The sequence below is a fragment of the Mytilus edulis genome, chromosome 8 (assembly GCF_963676685.1).
Source record: "Mytilus edulis chromosome 8, xbMytEdul2.2, whole genome shotgun sequence".
Lineage (NCBI taxonomy): Eukaryota > Metazoa > Mollusca > Bivalvia > Mytilida > Mytilidae > Mytilus > Mytilus edulis.
Window position 1 is genome coordinate 27090758 of NC_092351.1, and position 24949 is coordinate 27115706.

The window sequence follows — 24949 nt, forward strand, 5'->3', positions numbered from 1 at the left end:
TAAAGTCAGATAGATAACTGTTTAGTGTAGACCTATACTTATTTCTCACTAAAGGCTTACGGTAAATGAGCACGTAAAGTAAATTTTCATACTATATCACACATTGTTATATAAAAGAATGAACTAGTTTATATGTTCAAGTCTAGACATAAATCAAAGTAGCCTTTATTTCTTGCTGTAATTAAAAAATCAGGAATGCTTTCAAGAAAATGTGCTAAAGTAGTTTTATCTTGCGTAATTTTTCTTTAAAATCTCTTGATACTCTTCTTTAAGATAATGCACAATTTAAAATATTTGTACTTAAGTATTATTTTTATCTCGTTTTAATATGAATCTCTTTACTTTTATAGTTATAACCATGACATAGAAATTTATGTCAAATGCATCTAAATATTAACGCATTTAACATTATTGTTCGAAATCCACTTTCGAAATCACAAATTATTTATGTATCGGATAGTATTTAAAGACGATCATCGATTAACACATACTCTTTAAATTATGTCAGTTTAAGAAACAAAACGTCACTGTTTTCTATTGTGTCCTAAATAGCAATTTATCATCCTCTACAACATGGTACCGTTCTACGAGCAATAGGTTGCGTAAGTAAAAGAGGGACGAAAGATACCAAAGGGACAGTCAAACTCATAAATCTAAAACAAACTGACAACGCCATGGCTAAAAATGAAAAAGACAAACAAACAACAGCACACACGACAAAACATAGAAAACTAAAGAATAAACAACACAAACCCCACCAAAAAAATAGGGGTGATCTCAGGTGCTCCGGAAGGGTAAGCAGATCCTGCTCCACATGCAGCACCCGTCGTGTTGCTTATGTGATAACAAATCCGGTAAATAGTCTAATTCGGTAGGTCACATTCAGGAAAGGGAAGGGGATTGTAGTTACGACGTAAGGAACATATCCGATATCATTTGTGATACGGTTATTCCATAACGGTCAACCAACTCGTGATGGCGTCCGTAAAATTTACGAAGGGATGATTTCAACTTCACCATTTGGAACTCTTGGTTTAATAGCTTCCTTGTGACTAGTATTAACAGTTTCAGGCAGTTTCAGATGAATGCGGTTGACTCCAATCGTTATCTCTCCGTCAAAGTATTTGGTTTAAAGCCATTGAGTGTTTGTTCCATGCATAACTGTACGCCAGTACGTTAGGCCAATGGATGAATATTTCAATAGGGATAGTTTCCATATCGAGGCCAGTACGTTAGTCCAATGGATGAATATTTCAATAGGGATAGTTTCCATATCGAGGCCAGTACGTTAGGCCAATGGATGAATATTTCAATAGGGATAGTTTCCATATCGAGGCCAGTTACTGTACGTTAGGCCAATGGATGAATATTTCAATAGGGATAGTTTCCATATCGAGGCCAGTACGTTAGTCCAATGGATGAATATTTCAATAGGGATAGTTTCCATATCGAGATTTGCCAGCAGAGCAACATTTTATCAAATTATTAAATTCAGTATCAAATCGGTCGAACAAATTCTATAACAAATGAAATAATTTTATTTGATAACATAAAATAATGAAATAGTCTGTTTACATTTTATGTAGCTAACAAAGCTTTTGCAGGTTGCGTGACTAGAATGTAATTTTTCTTGTAATCATATTGTATTGATGTTCTTTTGTATGGCTCTGATTTAACCTATTGTGTTGTCTGTTGCAGCAAATGACATCTTCATATCTTCCTCTTAGTATGAGTGGGTTGAAAGCTGAACTCCCAAACATATTTGCATATTTGTAACTGCATAATGTCAGAAGAAACAATGTGAATGCAAGCCTTACAGTTTAGTTTTAATTTTACGTTAACAAACTAAAGTTCTTACATATATACAAATTTAAGAAAAAATAGAAATATTTTGTTTCGCCTGTTTGACAATAACATACATTGTTGTGTTAAAAATTCTCTTTCATTGTCAACCTTTAATCTAAATGTTCTAATCATTTATTGGTTGCAATAAAATAGAGATTTCACAGTCAAATAAAAACTGATATTTCACAGTCAAATAAAAACTGATATTTCACATGAAAAATAAATCTCTTGATATCACTCCTTTTACGTCATACAAAAATAGGATAGTAAAGATGTTGTTAACTAGCAAACTCAAAATAATCAAGTTATACCGACCATTTGCGTCGCGAGATGTCTTGTTCTCATTGCTGATGTTTTGTGAGGCGGCAAGTAATGGCAACTTTGCAAACAAACATTTTAAAGCCGGAGAAGATTTTGACAAAAGGAACACGAGTGTAGGCTAAGTTTTTTTTACATATGGCCTCTTTCAGACTTTCGTTTATAAGAAATAATATACTTAAGCGGCAATTTTAAATGTTTTTTTTTCAAACTGCATGGCTTTATGATATATGAACTATTTGTGTTTTGTTCGGGATTGGAGTGTAGGCTAAATCCTTTTGCATATGGCTTCTTTCAGACTGATTCGTTTTTAAAAAAAATTCTTATTTCACATGATTTTTCAAACTGCCTGGTGTCATGTTATGTTAACTATTTGTGCTTTATTTGTGCTTCGCGGGGGGATTTTCTTGCTGTGTTAAGGACCTCCAGTTTTCTGCTCCTTTTTTGGCAGTTGTTCACACCCCATTCTTAGTTTTAGCTGAATTCTCATTTTTATTGTTAGGAATGTTTTACCAAGTAGATAATGAGTAATTACGGATCCCAGTTTCATCCTAATTGACATAGATTTGTTATTTAACTCATTTGGACGATTCTATGAAAATGATCGATTTAAGCCGTTTTGGTGAATATTGAATGATTTGACATTTGGCAATTACTTGTCTTATCAGTATATAATCTTAATTCCAAATGGCTTATCAATTTAATTTCAGTTGATCTATATTTTACTGAAGACCATCTAGTCTTCCTAACAGATGTTAGATGTTTTTGGTATTTAATTGCTTGTTTTAAAAGCATTGCAAATAACATAAAAAATAGTCGTAGGATTGTTTTTCAGAACCATTGTCTGGGAAATGTCAATAACCTGGTTTGGAAATATTTTAAATGATCGTCCGAAAAAAAACCTGTTTGAAAGATCTTTTCAAAGGCGTGTTTTTTTTTGTATGCTTTGCGGTAGTTGTATGTACAGAATACTTTACTCACCAGCCAGATGTTAGGCAGGGAACGGGGAAATCGTTTTGAAAGGATTCATCTGGACCCTATTGCTTAAGTGGGTTTCGAAATAGTTAAATCACATGTTACATGTTTTTCTTTTATCGCAGAAAAAAGAAACTAGGTATCTTGTGTTTACATTACAGTTTGAATATCCACTAATCTTAAGTATTGTATGTCTCAAATTGTAATAATTGTAATACTTAGTGCTCACTAGGTTTAATAATAAATGTTATTCACTAATGAAACAACTTGAAAAGCAGATTAAAATACAAACCTTATAAAGTTTTATAAACATGTAATTAGTGTAAAAAATTATCAAAGATACCCTACTTATAATTTTGTACGTCAGACGTTTTGCCTACATAATACTCATCAGTGACAATCGAATTAAAAAAATTGGAAAGCAAAATAAAATACGAAGTTGAAAACCGAAATTCCATACAGTTGTGTCAAAGAGGTCACGGAACTCTATACAGTATGGTAGAACAACTTTAATTTTTCAAATAATGTATCATTTGAGAAAAAGCAGTTAAGTTATAGAAAATGAACATATCAATGACATTTATATTAGATTGCAACTCCAACATGTAAGCGTCAACTCAGATGGCTTAGAGCCATTTAGGTATGATGAATGAATATATTTTACCAAAACATAAATCGTTACAAATATGACAACATGAATAGACAACAGAAAACACTCATTTAAAAAGTTTCCCCTCTACGCATGTTCATATGCCTGACCCAATCATGTTTTATTTTATATCGACGTGTTTGTTTGTTATGTTGACGACTTTTGTATTGTTGAACCATCAATATTGTCTTTTTCAGTTATCCATCATATCAAATATATGGCTTTTTTTTTATCAAATAGTTCGTTTCTGTGTATGTTGGCGTTTGATTATTTTGCACTTCAGTGTTCCTAATGTTCCTTTGTTTTCCACTTATGTGTTTTCATTGGTTTTAGTCACTTTACTGACCAGCCAGGCGTTAGACAAGTAGGTAGCTTGTAACCCGGATTTGTTTTCTCCCAAATAATCTATTACTTTTGAACACCAGTATACTTCTGTTGACTTAATTTCAGACTCGAGAAGATTAGGAGCTCTGAATATTAAATTGACCCCTTCAATTGTAAAAACATCCAGTAGTTTCTTTTTGAAAGTTTCTTTTGGGTTGCTTTTTTATTGACGTTAAACCGCAACCCTATTTCTTTCTTCATATTTTGTCTATGTAATCAAAGAGACGTTCAGAAAATAGTAACATATGACATTCATGAAAGAAACGTAAGCAGCAGAAGCTGGGGTGCCAAATGGAATTCTCGTCAAATAAGAAGAAGATATTAGTTATATAGTTATATAATAAATTCTCTGCTAAAAAAAACCGCAAGAACCGGATTAACCTGAACTTATTGTTATATAAACACGTCTATTCATTCCAACTGGTAGATAAATAATTTCAACAGATTTTTTATTTTTGAATTCTATGAAAATTCCTAATCCAATGTAATGATAATGTTTAATGAGCTAAATAAAACTTATGTTAGATTTGTATGAGTGAAGAGTATTGGTTTTGTATTGAACAAAAACTGTAATTACAAATAATCTTTCGTGAAAGCTTCATCTTGTAATGACATTGTATTTCACTTAAAGTTTCAATACATTCTGATTACAACTAACGGCTGAATTTGAAGAGAAAAAAAAGAAATTTGCAGGAGGCTGTCCTCATTAATCAATTTGTCGGAAATAGGTAACCAAACTCGTCATAGGGATTAAGATAAAGCAGCAAGCAAGTAACGTTGAACTACGATTGTTTTTAATTGAACTGTAATTAATATTATCTTGTATATTTTTCATTAAACTATGCTTAAAAGCGAGTTTAAAACATTGGAACAAAATATCAATATATATATGAATTGAGATAATGAAAAGAAGAAATAATGGCGTTATAGCCATTACTCGATTTTAGAACTTAACACTGAAAATTCCACCTGCATGAGCCTCAGTAAAAATAGTCATAACGTCAAAAATCTAGAAAATTAGGACGAAATTGAATTATATTCTGAAATATAAATTTATGAAATATAATAAATTGAAATGTACCATACTATATAATCAGTCGTATGAATCAAATTAATGTACCATACAATATAATCAGTTCCAAAAATTAAATTCTTTATTTGATTTCTTTCGTAAACAGAAAAGCATGTATGCACCTTATTGCTTTTTTATGGAAAATATTATTGAATTTTGATGTCACAAATATTTGTTAAGAGTCTATAAATAATCTTTTATACATAATATTCGCTAATGAATATTGAAGATATTTTTCAATTTAGCATTTTTACAATACATTTAGAATGTACGATCAAAGTCATAGGAAATGAGTGACTGGTGAAAAATAATGTTTATCCAATTCTTGAACCAATACATGTATATATCATAAACTTAGTCTTCTGTGCACGATATTATCATTTTTTACGCATCCATATCGCATAATCGTCAAAAAATATTTCTGTCAGTCTGTTATGATGTGAACATATGTCAGCTTATTAATTGTCGTGTTTTGAATCCGTAGTTTTCATATATAGTAAACAATCAACAAAGAATCATGGATATTGAGCACGTGTATAACATGTACAATAAAATAATTTTCTTTAATGACAGATCCATGCGTATTGCGATCACCGGATTTTTACGAAAAAGGTCACGGTGAGTTCACTGCATACGGAAAACATATTGGCGAGTTCTTCACTGAGGCAAACAATTGAAAGATAGTGAACTTCATATAAACTTGGATAAAGTGTACAATTTTCTGGGGAAAAAAAGTATATAAAATAAGTTTTATGAAAAAAGCTAGTCATTTAGTTTAAAAAAAACCAATGCATCATTTTTTTAAATTAGAAGTTTCATAACATTTCTATACTAAATATTTTTTTTCAAGTAAAGAAAAAAAAACAAAAAAAAACTCAAGAAATTATAATCTTCAAAGAAGAACAAACAAGCAGTGTAATGTACGATTTGGCGCAAATGTTCAAAAATATACAATTCAGGTAGTTATACATCCGGGTACATTTTGGAGAAAAGTAATTTGGACGCTCAACATTTATAACGTTTTACTTTCATTCTACTTATCACTACAGTACGTATAAAAATATTGTTACACATAGTAGGCATATAAGTGTTTGCCAGACGCGCGTTTTATGTACAAAAGACTTATCAGTGACGTTTGAATGAAAAAAAGTGAAATGACCAAATATAGTAAGAAGTTGAAGAGCATTGAGAGTAAACAATACCGCTTTTCCCGAAGATCTGATCAAATTCAGCTCACAAAACTATATCTTGAGTACAAAACTTAGTATTTTGAATAATTCAAAGTTTTTTAAACAGTCTATAATTTATAAATATGGCAGTGTTAATGATATAATGACCAAAACAATGGAGGACACGTTATAACATTTCTCGAAGAATACAGGAGTAATGTCGATAATGCTAAACTCTAAAGTCAAAACCCTGATAAGAACGCCTTCTCATTGCTACACAGTGTTACACAAAATGTGACTTTGTGTCAATGCATGGAATATGGCGATTTTTCCTAATTGTCATATCAGTTTGCAGTATGCACCTAATCATAGTTATGAAAAATTTCAACAGTTTCTTTGCAGCCATCTTATCTCTAGAAAAATCTCATCATTACATGCACATCCTGCTTGTTAGCAAGCACAATATTTGTTTATTTCAAAATACTGCTAAAGTCTCTCTTAAGTAAAACGTTGAATTGGTAGTTGTGACTTTCTTTTTCCATACTAGATATGTTGAAAATGTAGTTGTTTCAACACATTGTATATGGTGTTTTACGAATCTAATGTATTTAAAAAAAAAAAAAGTTACATTGTGGATTAATATATACAGTCATGTATGTCATCTTTAAAAGCATGAGAAGCTATCAAGTTTAAAAAAAAACCACACTACGTTGGCAATAAACATTAAGCAAAGCTAACTTCTGAAAAAACACTCAATTTCTTTTTTTCTGATCTATAAAACAATTGCGTGTATTCTTATCATTTTTTCCGTTTCAAATTTTGTTGTTTTCATTGATCAATTTTGCACTTTACGCTAATAATACATATCACTCATAGTCAGTATATTACTCTACATCACTGCCATACATAGACCGAAGAAAACTCAATCATCTTACAAAATTGAACGTTTGTGATATGATGCCTGTCTTTTTCTTAGACTACAGAATTATAAAAGTTCATGCAATTAGTTCATGATAATGTCAATTGCCCTTTTGATATTGTAGGTATTTTGTATGTCTGAAGTTAAAAACTTTACCAGAAAAATCTCAGACTTGTCTATTTGTATTTGTTCCTGTCAAACTTTTACCGTTTTAATTCGCCCACGTGTTATTGTTGAAATATGGATCTCAACACAAACTAAATTCAAATTCCGTTCCTGAATGCATATACAAGACGTGTCAATTTGCAATTGTTAGCTTCGACATCGTCTGCGAATGCTGAGTAACCACAGTTGATTTTTCATATTCCGATACCCCAATTAACTTTTTCAATGTTGTTTTATCATGCGTCTACATTAAAGAAGCCGTTAAGTTTTTATTCTGCTTTTTATGTTTATGATATACTTTCATTATATTCGCCAGGGTTTGGTGATAATGTTAAACACATCTATTCAATCGAATTTAATCGAAATAAAGAATATCACACATTCAAGAGTGCTTCTTAGGCAACTTTCATATAGAAATTGAAAATGACGGTCGGTTGGAAACACACTTTACGACCAAAGAGAATATTTTAGCTTCATAATTGTACAGTTTGCATTTATATTAATTACTACTCCAGCCCCTTCGTATATAGTACACATTTCCCAGTCGATATGATATTCCAAAGCTTGCATTTTCTATAATTGTTTTGTTGATAAAACATTGCTGCTGACAGGGAATCCATTAAGCTAATAGTTCATGTGATAAAGTTGAACCCATCCCTTCGACAATTTAAAGCCTGCGTTGGTTTGCACATAGGCGAATTATATGTTCTTTTTGTCGTTACTATTCTGTCGTTCATTTTCCTTAAAAGTAACATATCTAATGAGACTTCTCAACAGATTTATACCTACCTGATGGGTTTACCCTATCGGAGCACACAGATCACCCCCTGTTGGAAAGGTGTACGTGTTACTAAGTCTCGTATTTATAAATTGTGTTTTAAATATTGGTGTATGTCTTTTTCCCACGAGTTTTCATTTCACGTAAAAGACAGTTGCTGTATTGCGCTATAGATTAGTTTGACTTTGTATCGTCCAGTTCCGTTTCATTTCTCTTTGTTCCTTTTACACCATGGTGTATCAACTTAAAACAACTTGTATTTTTATTTTCGATCTATGAGTGTGACTGTCCCTCTGGTATCTTTCACCCTTTTTAAGTATATTTGATGAGTGTTTACGATGCTGTTAGTATACATTCCTTGTGTTATTTTGAATCAGAAAGAGTTATAAAATTAGCCGTTGTATCAAAACTATTGTAGAAATTCGTATCCTCAGCAAAAAAAACCCATTCTGTTTTGTAAAACCCATTTAATAGTTCAGTAACAAGATAAGAAATATATCATGTCGATGTTACATTAATGTTTCATATAAATTTTCGATAAAGACTGCTGTGTCAACGGTTACAGCTTGTTACATAACAAAAGGTATATTATGAATTAACCATGACACATTTGTAATATATTGAACTGTATCAACTTATATAATTTTATCAATACTATGCTGGTATTTGTAGCTTGTAATATAAACAGCATAATATGATATATTTTTAAAGTTTGAATTTAAAACAGCTTATAAAGTGTATTCATGTTAACTCAGTCGTGCTCAAGATCTAATATTGCATTCTTAAAATTACCGAACGTTGAAGAACACCAAATTAATTAAAACAAGGGACAACAACAGACAAGGAACAGTTTGAGATCGAGGGGATGCGTTTTGCTCTTACATTTTATAAATGTTAGATAATGTCATTTTGTCATATCTAGTTCTTTGCCAGTAATGTTATGAAGCTTTAGACTTATTATTATAATACATTTATCTTTTGAATATATTTCTCCTCTCATTTATAAGGTCTGAGTTATTAACACGTTTATATTAGCTAATCTATTTTACCAGCATTGCAATCTACCCGGTTTGTACAATTTCGAGATGGGTCATGATCATTTTCTAAATCATTGTATTAGTAAAATGACATTTACGACTAGTTTTGTTCTTGAGGAAACGATGATAGTCCGTTGGAAGGGGACGATAAATGGCTGACCCCTGTCAAGAGAGAGCCATATCTCTTGAACGTAAAAGACATCCTTTTAGATTTCGAAAAAGAGCAGGCTACAAGGCTACACTAGAATTAAATGACTATTATTTGATTATTGAAAAAAGTAAAGGATCTGTTTAAAAGCAAAATAATCCAGTCCGGAGTTGATCTATAAGCATCTGCATACATGATTGCACCAGGTGAGGTATCTGATTGACATGGTAACTGAAGACCATAACAATGAAGATTTTAAATGAATATCAACGAAATACATAATCGAAAGTTATTCTTTAAACTTGTTGATAAGCGAAAACGTATCCTTTTTTGTGGTATTTTTTTTTCATATTGTACTACCAACTAGTTTATTATCACTATAAATTGAAATTAATTTATTTTCCCAACAGTTAAAATATACAGATATTGTTTGTTTTATTTATTATTATCAATTATCGATATGAAGTATTTTTGGGTTATGTGATCTGTGTCTTCGAAGAGTCGCCTGTTCTATTGTTTTATGTAAATTGTGAACTGGAGGTGAGCTTTGATTACTACAAAACTGGTTTTACCTCCCACAAACGATACCATGAAACTAATGCGTGTGTGTACAAATGTTTCTTATATGAATAAAGTCATTTGGAACAAGCATAATTACCATTATGACATCTTTTATTTACCACAGAAAAGCACAAAAATGAGTATCTGCTAATAAGAACACGACAATATTGATCTACGGCATCAAAATAACAAAACTGACAAGACAAAAGACTATACAACACATGTTTCTTTAATAACGGAATTCAATTTAAAACATAATTGATACAAGAAAAAGTTTACCTTGTGCAAGTGAAAAACATAAAGTATGTAGCAGAGGGATGTTATGAAGGAAAGCATATTCTAAGATATAATGACGATGTAACATATCTGTACACATAATCTGTATGCAATAGACTCTTTTTTAAAACGAGCAATGTTACTATAAAATGATGGACTGGACATATTATATAACTATATGACTCCACATCGATTAAATAAATACCATGCTAACGTTTTTAATGTTTTTAGTAATTGTTGTAGTATGGTAATAGATGTTATATACACATTCTAAATACACCCTTTCCCCTATTAAACCACAATTACATGCAAAGAGAATTATTAAATGAATACAACATAACTGCCAAACAGTTTTAATATGTCATGTTGATGACTGTTATGAATTAAAGGAAATTGGGATCAGTGATATGGATCATTCAATTATTTTGGTAACATTAACATTACACTCGTATTTAACACTGTAATAGTCATTGCCTGGTATCTTTAACCTAGTCTGTCTCTGGAGATATTTGGAATGTGGTATCATAATTGTACAGAACTTGGCTACCACTCGTTAGTCATTATATTAAGAGTTAAAAGTAGGCCACATGAAAAGGATAAAAAGATAGACTAGATAATTATGATAGTTTGTACACGTAATGCACGTTATCTTTATTATTTTGCAGAAAAGGTATGTTCAGTAGACAAATAGTATATAAAAATTACTTTAAAATTCCGACATAACCGCACGAGCATAATTACATTATCCCATCATGAGACAAATTATATGGTATATGTACTTCATTATAAACGTGACCTGTTTCTTTTAAACTGTTGAAGATGCAGGAAGGTTTCATACATAACTAATTACATTAAACGTTATATATAGCTACCAAAATATCACATTAGAGGATCTGCTTACCCTTCATGAGCACCTGAGATCACGCCTAGCTTTGTGGGGGTCGTGCTGGTTATTGTTTAGTTTTCTAAGTTGTGTCATGTGTACTATTGTTTGTCTGTTCGTCTTTTTCATTTTTAACCATGGCGTTGTCAGTTTATTTTCAATTTATGAGTTTGACTGTCCCTCTGGTATCTTTCGTCCCTCTTTCAGAGTTTAAAAACCATGGTGTGTTATTTTGACATGATTATAAGTGATTCTCTCCGCCAATTGCACTTCATTTATGATTCTGTCTGAAAAAGCGATTTGTTTTATCTAATCAAACTGTTCGACTGGTCATCAATTTTAACCAACTGAACCACAGTCAATTCATCAAAGTGAAACGTGATAATAAAAAAAAACATTTATACAAACGAATATCATTTGAATTCATTTAATGGATATTATGATACTGGCGACTAAACCTTTAACGGATGTATGTACTGTAAATAGAGAATTCATAAACACAAATATTGTTTGGAAACTAACTAACATCACACTGTAACTTCTGTGGTTCCTCCTCAGAATTTTAGTGAAATTTCTGACCAGTTGAACTGATTGATTTGATGGAATAAATTGTAATTTGGTCAGCATTTTGAATAAGATCGCCTACAGTATATTTCAATTCGGAATTTCTAAAATCATCGCTTAATAAAGACATGCCTTGGTCTGAAATTCTTGGTTGGTGCCTGTGGTCTTGTTTTAACTAAATCATTTTCTTTCAAAATGCGTGTAATGCGTTTATACCATTAGTTTGTATTTGACCATTGGATGGTACGCGAAGCAAACAATGGTTTCACTTCATTTTTTGTTTGTCGAAGTTATTGTTAAATAGAATGTGTACTAGTTGTTAATGTCATAATACTTAATCATAGAACGCTAACTTCAATGGTCTTGATTTTTCTGAGTAAATTGAGTGAAATCTTCATGTAGCAACCTGACATTGTATTTATTTCTTCACTATTTTTTTCACAAACGCAATTGAATTTTAATTTTTGAAACGATACAGCCGGAATTCATTCCTAAAAAATGTTAGGAATCTACACTTAAACCTTAAGTGTTTGAATGTCTCATATGAATCGTGTTGAAATGAATTAAAAAACACATAAAAGATGATCGCCGGCCCTAATTTTTGGAGTAGAAATTTCGTAGAATAAGAAATCAAATTAGCGTGGTCTTAGTTTTTCTACGCTGTGTCTTGTGCACTTTAATTTGTCTTATGTCTGTTTATATTTTAGCCATGGTGTTGCAGTTTATTTTCGATCTATTAAGTCGAATGTCCATCTGGTATCTTTCGTTACTCTTTTGCAAAGATCAAAGTCATTACAAATCAATCGGTAGTTTGGCTGATGCCATTCAGTCCATAAGACACCAACTAAAAAGTAAAATCACAAAATACTAAACTCCGAGGAAAATTCAATCGGAAAGTCCCCATCAAATGGTAAAATCAAATGACAAAACACATCAAACGAACGGACAACAACTGTCATATTCCTGACTTGGTACAGACATTTTCAAATGTAAAAAATGGTGAATTGAATCTGAATCTGGTTTTATAGCACTAAACCTCTTACTTCTACTATAGTCGCATCAAATTTACTAACATTGATATGGTCATAATTACAAACAACCAGTATTTGTTTACACAATATTTTTTGACGAAAAAATGCGGATTTGTTTACTTTGAATTTTGATTTCACAGTCCTCTTTTGCATAGTAATTCATTTTAACTTTTCGAGTTTGTCTTGATTCGACCGGTACTGATGAGGATTTTTGTAGATTAAACGTGCGACTGTCGTACACAAGTTAAATTCTGTTTTCTATGATGAGAGTTTATACACCTTTAGAAATTTGAATTCAATCAGTATTCCATTCAAGTTGTAAACTTTAACTCTTAGGAGATATTAAATAACACTGTAATTGATCTATACATCATGTTGTTATTACCTATTGAATATGTTGTTTGATATAATAGTATAGGGTTCGGAGTTAGGAAATGAAATAACAATGGTACAATTACCCCTAGTTTTTTGGTGGGGTTCGTGTTGTTTATTCTTTAGTTTTCTATGTTGTGTCGTGTGTGCTGTTGTTTGTTTGTCTTTTTCATTTTTAGCCATGGCGTTGTCAGTTCGTTTTAGATTTATGAGTTTGACTGTCCCTTTGGTATCTTTCGTCCCTCTTTTAGATATGCATTCATAAAGATGAACACTTAATCATATGCAAACAAATATATTGTGATACTTGTCTTGAATATCACATACTATTTGTAATGTATCTGTATCTTCTTTATTTCAGGAATTATTCATGACCAATGTTCAACATGGATAGAATTTGACATATCCTATCATTACAAGTATCCGAATGATAACTCAGAGATAAGATATGAATGTTTAGAAACCCCAGAAGGCGATATGTACTTCGAAAAACTCACAAGTGGTAAGTGCTTTCTTTGATTGGAAGTTGTTGGAAGTGCAATGTTAGAACACACGTAATTCAAGATCTCTTATTTTGATAATGTTAAAGAGTGTCATTCATCATTTCCACTCTTTGATGACTTAATAAAGTCATAGATATCAAATCCAAGATCTTCCCAGATTTTTTAAATTTTAGCTATAAAATTATTTATAGCTTGTAGCTATAAAAGAACCGTTCGACTAACAAGAAAATATCTTTCATTGTGTTTTCTAAGATAACTTTGTCACAACGAAACATTAACAATCTCCTGTCAAATATTTCATTCAAAACATTTCCCATTCCTTTAAGTTACAACATATCCGCGTTAATGATTCAACGGTTGCGTAATATTGTTTTTCGAAACGCAACAGATAAATTTCTGTTTTGTGCATTGTCTCCAGAGCTGCATGTGCATTTAAAAGATTTTAACTGATAATTTTAAAAATCTCGTGTAATAAAATGGAAATTGTAGTTTTTCTTCAAGTTTTGTGTTTTCCAACGTGATATGCCATCAAAAAATTTAACTAAGACAATGAATATATGTGGTTCAAGAAATTCTGATCCTTTTTTTGTTCCTAAATTTATCCCCTCTTTTTGGTGGGGATCTCGTGTCCTTTTTTCCAAATGGTTTATTTGACTTTTGAATGTATACATTGTATGTACTTTTTTATTCCTATGACATAGTGTGTTTTACCAAATATTGTATAAAAGCAGAAATATTCTTTTTCAACATGTCGAAAACCACTAGCTTATAAAAAAGAAGATGTGGTATGATTGCCAATGAGACAACAACTATCCACAAAAGACCAAACTGACACAGACATTAACAACTATAGATTCAGCGTACGGCCTTCAACAATGATCAAAGCGCATACCGCAAAGTCAGCTATAAAAGGCCCCGATAAGACAATTCAAACGAGAAAACTTATTTATGTAAAAAAAATGAACGAAAAACAAATATGTAACACATAAACAAACGACAACCACTGAATTACAGGCTCCTGACTTGGGACAGGCACATACATAAATAATGTGGCCATTATTGTCCTTTTATCAATAAGAAATGTATGCATGTAGAAAAAAATACCGAAAATAAACTCACGTGTTTATTGATGAGATAATACAACATATTACAATAGATAAATCTAAATTATAGTAATTTTTATTATACAAAATTGACAATAATTTCAAATGACAAGTATTTCATTGTAAATAGATGACGAAGATGAACGATTCACATGTTTACTGCATTAGAAATAAAGAGATAGTCATATATGAAGCCCACACAATGCATTACATAATCCATGTTTTAACCGTTGAAGATGCATTAAAAGGTGCTATTAAGTGATGAATCTCAAGTAACTGTACAATTGTTTTCCAAACGATTTCACTTTTAAACAGGTTGATAATGAACAAAATTTGGAATCATTTTGAAAGTTTCTGCGAATAGAATGTATTCGTCTTGCTGATTGTCCAGATCTCTTTCAAATACAATATTTAGTCTATTTACCAATGTAAATGCAGAAACTGAAATTAGCAGCACCTTTTCTGTATATTTTGGTTGAGTGTTGATTATATTATCAATTCACATGTATCCTTTATTAACTTTTATTTTTTTATTTTTCGTTCCTGTATAATAAATCAGAACTGTTGTTAGTATTCATTAGGTTTTTTTGGGATATTTTGTATACAGAATCCAATTGCATTTACCAATGTTTTGTGACAAATGAACATCTGCCTACATGAATGCGTTCTTCAATGTTATTGCCTAATTCCTACTAAAATATTTCGCAAAATTTTCCAAAACAGCATTAAAAAAATCAGCAATTAATTCAAGTCTGTAAATGTAACAATTCTTAATCAATGGATAATAATTGGTAAATATCTTCCATTATGTATTAGAATAAAGACGACTGTGAAAAGTAAAAATCACAAAAAAACTCAACTCCGAGGAAAATTCAAACGGAAAGTCCCTAATCAAATGCAAAATCAAACGAACGGACAACAACTGTCATATTCCTGACTTGGTACAGGCATTTTCAAATGTAGAAAATGGTGGATTGAACCTGGTTTTATAGAGCTAAACCTCTTGCTTGTACGACAGGCACATCAAATTTCATTATTTTGACAACGATGTGTGAACAAAATGTCACAAATATACTTAAAAAAGGGATTACAGGAATCGCTAAAAGAACTGCAAGGCACACACACATAGTTCAATAGACCACATCAATGAACTACACCAGAATCCTAAGATAAAATTTGACATACAACAAAGAAAAACTACAGCTATCAACATATGGTTGTTTTTTGTTTATCTAGAACCTATCGAATGATAAAATAAGAAGCACAAAAAAAAAAGCTGCAGAATGCAAGTACCGAAGGTACCAATTAAGGTTGCAACCATTGTTACTTGGATACTGCAGATCAAAGTAAAAGTAAGAAAAAACATAAGGGTGAGGGGTGCGATTCCATAAACAGTACTATCATAAGAAGGCTTAATTCAAACGCATTTTTTGTCGGTAATATAGGTTATAAATCTAACGAACTGTCCTTTAGATCTTTCGTTTTGGCTTAATTTACTTATTGCTATAGGTTCAATTATAATGTTATAAAGACAAGACTTGTGTTAAAACCAACGAAATAATTCCTTTAATTGAAATATATACCAATCAATTAAAGTTCAGAATCTGTGAAGTCATCAACAAATAGAAAAAAGTGACAGGCTTAATAACTGTTAATTGATCATTCATTAATATATTGAAGTTGAAACACATGTCAATATTAATTCGGTTATATGTAGCTCCAAATTTATCACTTATGAGGCAATGTTAACTAAGGTCTATGTAGAAGAAAAACTATGCTTCAGGAACAGAGACGAATCAATAGAACCATAAACATCCACTGTTTCTCTTTTTCAGTTAAAAACAAAGAAACGGGTTATCATATTACATATTTAATCATCAAAACAAACTATAATATTGATTAGAAAATTTACCGAATTTCTCTGGAGAGCATCATTTGTACAATAAAGCCATCAATGTTAGTACTGCAGTAGTGTAATAAAATATCACTAACAATCCTGAAGTTATAGTATCATCTAATATTTGTATGACATTTTTTCTGACGATATGCAACGATGCAACGAAGTTAACGGAAGAAGAGTTAGAGAAGAGAAAGAAAAATATTTTGATTTCAATAAAATTGTCCAATCTTATAAAATTATTCATTTGTAAAAAGTTAAATTGATTTGGACTAGGTTCTTTGACATGGTGAGAATTTTCTGCTCTGCTTACATCACCAATCATAACATTAAAAAGTCTAATGAAGACGGAAGTGTCTGAGATAATGTTTGATTGGCAATGAAAGAATATTACATCACCATTTATAATAGACTTACAATATCTCTCCTAAGTTCAGACACTGAAGCGCAACCAATTTTTGTGCAACCAAAGCAATTGTTAGGTGATAATTTCAGTCGTATTTAGCTTATAAAATCTTGATTATTTGTGTTTTGTTAGTAAGAGATCTATAGATAAATTTTAAGTTCGTTAATGAATGTTGCAGTACATTGGCAAAAAAACATTTTAGTCCAAAATAGGAATTTTGATCTGAATATCGTCTGTAAAGTCTGTAAAATAAATTATTTAGACATCCTACCAATGTTCAGCCTGAACCACTGCGGTAAATTCGGTACTGTCTAGACAATTTACTTGCGGTCTATTCAATACTATTTAGAGGTGTCCAGACTCTTCACTAGGATGTTGATGGTAAATGACTACAACTAAAAAATCTGAACATAAATTGATCTTATTTGACAGCACATGTATTGTATGAACAGTACTACATTAACCGCATTGGATATATTTGAAAATCAACGGACAGACCGAAAGAACTGTTCAGAAAGGTTTACTATGCTGTCCTGAGTACCTTATTTTTCAAATTTCACAATGTTTATATCCCTGTTCAAAAAGTCATATCATAATGGTTTTTTTTTTTTATCTTTTTGGTGATGAAGAAACATCGTCATTATTCTCTTCCCAACTTAACCTCGGTTGAGAGCTTGACATTTGGTACTGACACGGTATCTCTTATGTCTGTTGACTTTTCGAACCATTTGGTTGTTGATTCATACCTTACACCCAGTTATCATCTTATGTAATGAAGTCATAGAAAAACATGGTATGTGTATTAATAGATCACAAAGGTAAATCATCAAAAATACATTTGTACCTTAGAAAAAAGCTATTATAATTACAAATCAATTTTAAGTTTCGGCATATGTATAAGTGGGTACCGGAAGATGGTCCAACATAACAAGTCGACAGTTTTATATGCTACGGCATTTTATGTCCATATAATTATACATTTGTTTTTTTGTGTTGATCAAACATGCAATTATATATATTTAGCCTGTAAAAGTCGAATTTATTCCGTCAGTTCTTACACTATCGATGGTTTGATTGTGGCTCTCTCATAGTAGTTTGATAAACTTATCTTTCAATTGAACAGTCTTTGTTCTATAGTATAAACTACAATTAGAACAGATTTGTCTTGGCCTGTACACTAACAAAGTTAAAGAAACAGCCATCAATTTGTCGTATGTTATTTTATGCAAAAAATATAAAATCTAACAAACATCATAAACATAAAAAGTCATTTATTATTTTTCTACTATATTATCGTGATTAATTTCCATTGAAATCATATACACTAAAAAATACTCATTACTTACCAATATTGATTGCGAGATGGAGTTGGGAAATTGTAATTTTTTACGCTGTTGCTGGAAATTTTCTACTCTCTGTTTACCTGAAAAAGGTCTCTCTACGTCAGTATATTTATAAATTTTACTTCGCTTTCGAAATTAATGAATAATTGTTCACATTTTAAATCGTTTATATACATTTTTTAATTTTTTTTTATGCTAATATGTTAGATGAAAAACAACAATAATGCAAACATTGTACAGAGGCAAACATATATGAATAAATAAAAGCAACAGTAGCATACCGCTATCCAAAAGTCATTATCGATTGAGAGAAGACAAATTCCGGTTACTAACCAAACCCGATGGAAAAGCGTCAACCTTTCCACACATACACCTCAAAAAAGGATCAGATCATAGGAGAATATGAGAATTAGATCAATCTATGTTCGTAAACATATATGTATGGTCCAAAAAAATCGTATGGCCGAGAACAAAAACGGTTAACAACCCTTATTGAAAAGATCATAACAACATTTCGAAAGTCTTTCTTTTTAACTATAAATTGCAAATAATTTGGACGATAAAATCTAATCACATTTTTTGTACTTGTTTGGCTTTATAAAAAGTTTGATATGAGCGTCACTGGTGAGTCTTGTGTAGACGGAGCGCGCGTCTGGCGTACTAAATTATAATCCTGGTACCTTTGATAACTATTTACACCACTGGGTCGATTCCACTGCTGGTGGACGTTTCGTCCCCGAGGGTATCACCAGCCAAGTAGTCAACATTTCGGTGTTGACATGAATATCAATAATGCGGTCATTTTTTTTTTATAAATTTCCTGTTTACAAAACTTTGAATTTTTCGAAAAACTAAAGATTTTCTTATCCCAGGCATAGATTACCTTAGCCGTATTTGGCACAACTTTTTGGAATTTTGGAACCTCAATGCTCTTCAACTTTGTACTAGTTGGGATTTATAAATATTTTGATATGAGCGTCACTGATGAGTCTTGTGTAGACGAAACGCGCGTCTGGCGTACTAAATTATAATCCTGGTACCTTTGATAACTATTTAGCCCTACCTTTAGATTGTCTCATTTCTATTTTCAGCTTTTAATAAGATAAACCACACTGGAATATCAGCATTGATTGGACCATTTAACGAAGCCTTTGCACATGGTTGTGAGAGTGTCAGAATACCATTTCTTGTTACCTCAATGGTTCCTTATCACTGGACTGAATCGTCCTTCCTTATACGTATAGTTCCAGGAATAGATGTGTACGGATTAGCTATAAACGATATGTTAAATTATTTGAAATGGAAAAAGCTTGGACTTGTTTATGATCATCCACAAGGTGAGTTTATAAAAACATGTCAACAATTCTTTATTTCTGCGGAATGCTAGCTAACATATTGATTAAGCATACATATATAGCAAAACGAAGAAGAATTGTGTTCACCCTTTTTTAACTCGAAACTCCCTTCAGCATAGGTTATCCTGCATGTGTTTTGGTATCCCTTTTAGGTCTTATATTCAATTTATTAGTTTCCAAAGTGTTATTTCAGATTTGTTGCCGCAGTGTTTTGGTTCTATGTGTTCCTAATAAATGGTAACCTTTTCGGTTGCTAAAGCGGAAGCAGCTATTGGCACAAAAGTCTAAAACAAGTTCCAAGGTCACCGTCATGACTCAAGGGAATACTGATAAAACGTCCATTTTTCTATGAATATTTAACCATAATAGGTTATAAACTCAAAAAGTTCAGTACGTTTAAATAATTAAATTAAATGCATTTACAACAATAAGAACTATCAAAATTTATTGCTTGATTAAGTTCTTTGTATTTGCATGCATATTGTATAGCCAAAAGATATGACTGAACGATTCTTTTCCAAAAATATCATATTTGAAGTTAAATTTAATTTTTTTTTTCAGTGCCACATATATTTTCTGGATTAGTGGATAAAGAAACTGCTGACATTAAGACATATAATGTACTAAATAATTCCTCTAGTAATAATGTGAAAAGGATTTTAAAAGAGCTTCGTGATAAATATTTCGGAAATTTTATATTAATGTGTTCATCTAAGAATGCTGCTGTTGTTCTTACTCAGGTAAGTGAACACACACTTTAATGTTTACATTTTCTAAATAGAACAGGTGGAAATAAGATATGTCAGTGAAACATAATATTTGGTATTGTATAAAATATTACTAAAAACCTCACAAATTAAAACCAACAACACTGTACATGATAGAGCAAATAAATGAAGAAATACAATTCTGACATAAGGTTATCATAACTTCAGTAAACTAAGCTATTGTAACCATATATTATAATATTCAAAATATATAAATATTTGAATTCTAAATACTATCTCAATTTATAACCAAGTGATGCAATGCAACTTGTAATTAACTAAAAATATCGGACAAGGTGGCTTTGCTATAACATTTTAGTTATATGCATTTAGTTATTAACAGGAATATATAGGTCCTGTGAAATGCAACGGACAGGTGAAAGCTTCGTTTTAAACTTCATGATACCATTAACTAGTATAATGTTGAAAAAAAACAACGTGTTGTACATTGATAACGTTTTTATACTCGTTAATTAATTTGAATGTTTGTTTTCAATGGTCCTTTTTAAAAAGGGTTTTATGTTATTACAATCTTGTTTTTTTTTATGTCAGAATAAGGATAAAAGCAGCACTACCAGTATCAAGGATTTATTCCCATATTTAGATAGGTTTATTGTGAGTTGAAATAGTAAGGAAAATAGCTCTTTCATCCTAACCATTTAATTGTTTTGCAGGCTTTATACCTGAATATGTTATCCCGTCCAAATGCCTGGTTAGTGGTTAATTTGGTAAGTACCTTTATTCATTCACCTGGTTATTGGCTTATTTGATGAGAAGCTTTTATATTTAAAGCACTGTTAGTGGTTTATTGTGTTAAATGCAGTACCTTTCTTTATTGGTCTGGTTCTGATTAATTTGGTTCATATCTTTATCCATTGACCTAGTAAGGTGCAAATTCGGTAAGCAACTTTATTCATAGCCCTGGTTGATGGTTAATGTGGAAAGTAATAGTCCTGGCTAGCAGTTAACCTGGTAAACTTAGTAAAGGAGTAGGTCCGGAAAGAGCCGAATTTAGCCTCAAATTTCAGGTTCATCTGACGAAAGATTTTGACAATTTTTAAACTCTTAATGTCTATTTCAGTTGATTGAATTAGTTTATGTGAAAGATTTTTTAACTGATTTACTGATTAAAAACGCTCCGATTAAAGCTTAAATATGAAAAATCTATCAAATTAGCAAAAAAATATCACTTTTCAGATGTTTTCGTCAAAAATGACCGCATCTGTGTTCATCCAAATCTTTATATATGTTATGTATTATCATCAAATACAATTTATATTCTAATTTTAAGAATGAACACACCTGCTTTCACTTTCATTTAAGACGGAGATCGTCTAAAATTTAACTAAAATGCTAAATTCATGAGTTAATGATGCTAGTACCCGATATATGTGCATTTTATTGTCAAAAACTGCCCATATCTATGTAGCAGACGCATTCTACTTTCCAATAAATGACTAATACTAATAGCTTACATTTTAACAATTTTGTAAAACTTCTATATTTTGGGGCCAAAAAAGGGTCTTACTGGACCTACTCCTTTATACATAGGGACTTGTCCCTGGGATCAGACATATAGCCTTCATCGTCTAACTTATTGCATAGAAGGGTTTTCCGTTTTTAAAGAAATGCAAACAGTTTCTATAAGCTGCTGACATGGTTCGTATCTCTTTATCTATTGATCCTGACTGATTTTGATCATCAGACATAGTTCATTAACAGAAAGGTTAATCATTATTTGAGAAAATACAAACACTAAAAGAATTAGTTGTTATGAAACGATTTTTATGTGGCTTTTATAGCAAAGTCCACACTATGGTATCATTAATCAGAGTTTAGCGCGTTTTGAATCACGTTGTTTGCATCACGTTTATTGTCTTAATATAGATTTATAAATTCAAACTACCCTTATTTCTTGCGAATACTCATACGTACTTTAGTATTTGAAGGTTTGCATTTGCATTTTTATTCTTACTTCAATGTACAATAACTCATTAGAATAACCAATCATGTGTTTACCCTTGAATGGTCGATTACCAATTTTAAATCATTTAATATCCTTTATGTCAATCATTAGTTGGACAAAAATATTTAATCGTCATGTAAAAAAATGAAATGCGCAATAAATGAATCTCTGCCAGGCAACCAAATTTTCAAATTGAAGAGTCACAATTGTAAATATTGAAAACGCCTTAAAATCAATCTATCTTCAGAAAAAGATAATTAATTGACATTTGATATGTAGGCAGGGATCGCGTATTTTATGATATTGACCTGTGGACTCAGCAGCAAATCATTAACAAAATAGGTCATAGTAAATGGACTATATTATATTGTTTTCGATTATATATCGCTGTCTATTGAACATCAGATGATTTAGGTTTGCATGCTGTTTGATAGAGGAAATATTAATCGGTCAATAATGAATCTGTTTCCAGCATGAGAGAGACAAATAACTCAGTATGGAATAAAATATTTTACGGACCTAACAGTCCAATGCGTCAAATAATTGATATAAATAAATTTGTGATTAATGTTTAAAAAAAATCGAAAAGTGTAAACACAGCTTTTTGAATGGCATTTGCTGGCATTTTTATATACCCAAGTGATTTAGCTTTATACTGATTAATTTTGCTTTTGTTTGAATTGATGCACATTCTGTGGGATAATTAATTATATTTACTTAGTAAAAAGAGACTTAAGTACCTGATAGTGGATTGCGTGCTCTAACATATAAATTGTCGTTAACCAAGAGCAACAAAAAAATCGATGAGTAAAATTGCTACTTCCGAGAGTTCTAAACACTTTAACTGCTACTTAACTGCCTAGTCATAACAATTCTTAAGATGATGGAGTGTTTATTACTTTATTAATAATGGCTTTAATATCTTATGTTTTGTTTTGCTTGAAGGCATTTCACATACTCGAATAGGAAACTAATCCTTCGTGTTAATATCTACTTATTTCTTCTACTATCTTAATGAAATCATGATCTACCTGCTCATAATTGCCAATAATTAATTGCTATATTTTCATCGTTTGAAGTATAATCATTTAATGTTGTCAATGCTTACTGACCCTCCTTTGAATTTACCTTGGAGTTTGGTATATTTACTTTACTTTTTTAAAGTCGAATAGTCATTTCTTTGTTTTTCCATTCTCTTATATTTCAGTAAAGAAGATTTTATTGTACCAAAACAAGTTTATACTAAACATGAAAGAATAAAAAATAACTTTAAACGACATGTCTTTTTGCGGAATTAAGACAATCCCTGGTAATAATCTTTATATTTAATAATTAGACATGTGCAATAAGTGAATTGAAGGATTTATAGTTAAAATTATGAATAAATACAATGAATTTGTACGAAGAAAAAAAGAGAAACAAATATTCATTACTCTTACAGTCAATTGCTAAGAAAAAATCCTGTAATACGAAGGTGAGCCTAGATAATATTATTCCGAATATTTTGGTGTTTTAGAAGAATTCTGTATACTGTTCTTACAAATTTAAAACGCTCATTGTATAGAAAGTAAACGATTGCCAAAGAAAATATCACAACATTTTATCATACATAAGTGTACACAAAAGATTAACAAAGAAGACAGCCATTGAAATATATAGTCTATAGTCAGGCAGTATTCTAAATGAGTTGGGTCTAGAGTGAATCAAAATAAAATAAAATTCACATGCTGAGTAGCTTGCACAGCACTCGGTGAAAAAAATTACCCTGTATAATAATTACTAGCAATCATTACATATAAATGCCAACAGACCCCAAATGATTGCTGTAATACATCAGATGTGCAGTGTATGTCAGCTAATTAGAATATTTATCAAGGACCATAGAGACTAAAGTTTACACGATTAATCTATACGGACATGTTACCTATTTTTGTTATATTTATTCTGGGACTTTGTTAATACCTTAAATGACTTTAAAATTCTGGTAATCTGGGGATTAATCGCATTATTTTGTTATCTTCTAATGTATCAGTGTTAATATCTTCAATTTTGACCTTAGATCTACATTTTACCGATAATAGGTATGTTATCGAAGAAACTTAAATAATCATATTAAACGTTTAATCCGATATGCTTATTGGAACCTTTAGTGATTTGCCATTGCTTTTGATCTGTACTAAATTAAGCGTGTATCATGTACAAATGATATAAATGTGAAGCAGGATCTGCGTTCCCTTACGGAACACCTGAGATCACCTTCAGTTTGTGGTGGATTCGTGTTGCCTAGTTTTTAGTTTTCTATGTTGTGTCTTTTGTGAGCACCACTGATAAGTCTTATGTAGACGAAACGCGCGTCTGACGTATTAAATTATATATTCCTGGTACCTTTGTTAATTATTGTACTAGTATTTGTCTATTTGACATTTTGTGAGTTTTATCTCCCTGTGGTAATTTTCGCCACTC

The 24949-nt window shown here is 31.1% G+C and overlaps 1 protein-coding gene across 3 annotated transcripts in view; it reads left to right on the forward strand.

Annotated features, from left to right (window-relative positions):
• LOC139485239 (glutamate receptor ionotropic, kainate 2-like) overlaps positions 1 to 24949 on the forward strand; it is an 80280-nt gene that overhangs the window by 28074 nt on the left and 27257 nt on the right. For all 3 annotated transcript variants that reach the window (XM_071269527.1, XM_071269526.1, XM_071269528.1), the window contains exons 2-5: positions 13508 to 13648; positions 19490 to 19735; positions 20315 to 20493; positions 21195 to 21248. In XM_071269527.1, the coding sequence (XP_071125628.1) occupies positions 13508 to 13648; positions 19490 to 19735; positions 20315 to 20493; positions 21195 to 21248 (620 nt within the window). The remainder of the gene's footprint in view (positions 1 to 13507; positions 13649 to 19489; positions 19736 to 20314; positions 20494 to 21194; positions 21249 to 24949) is intronic.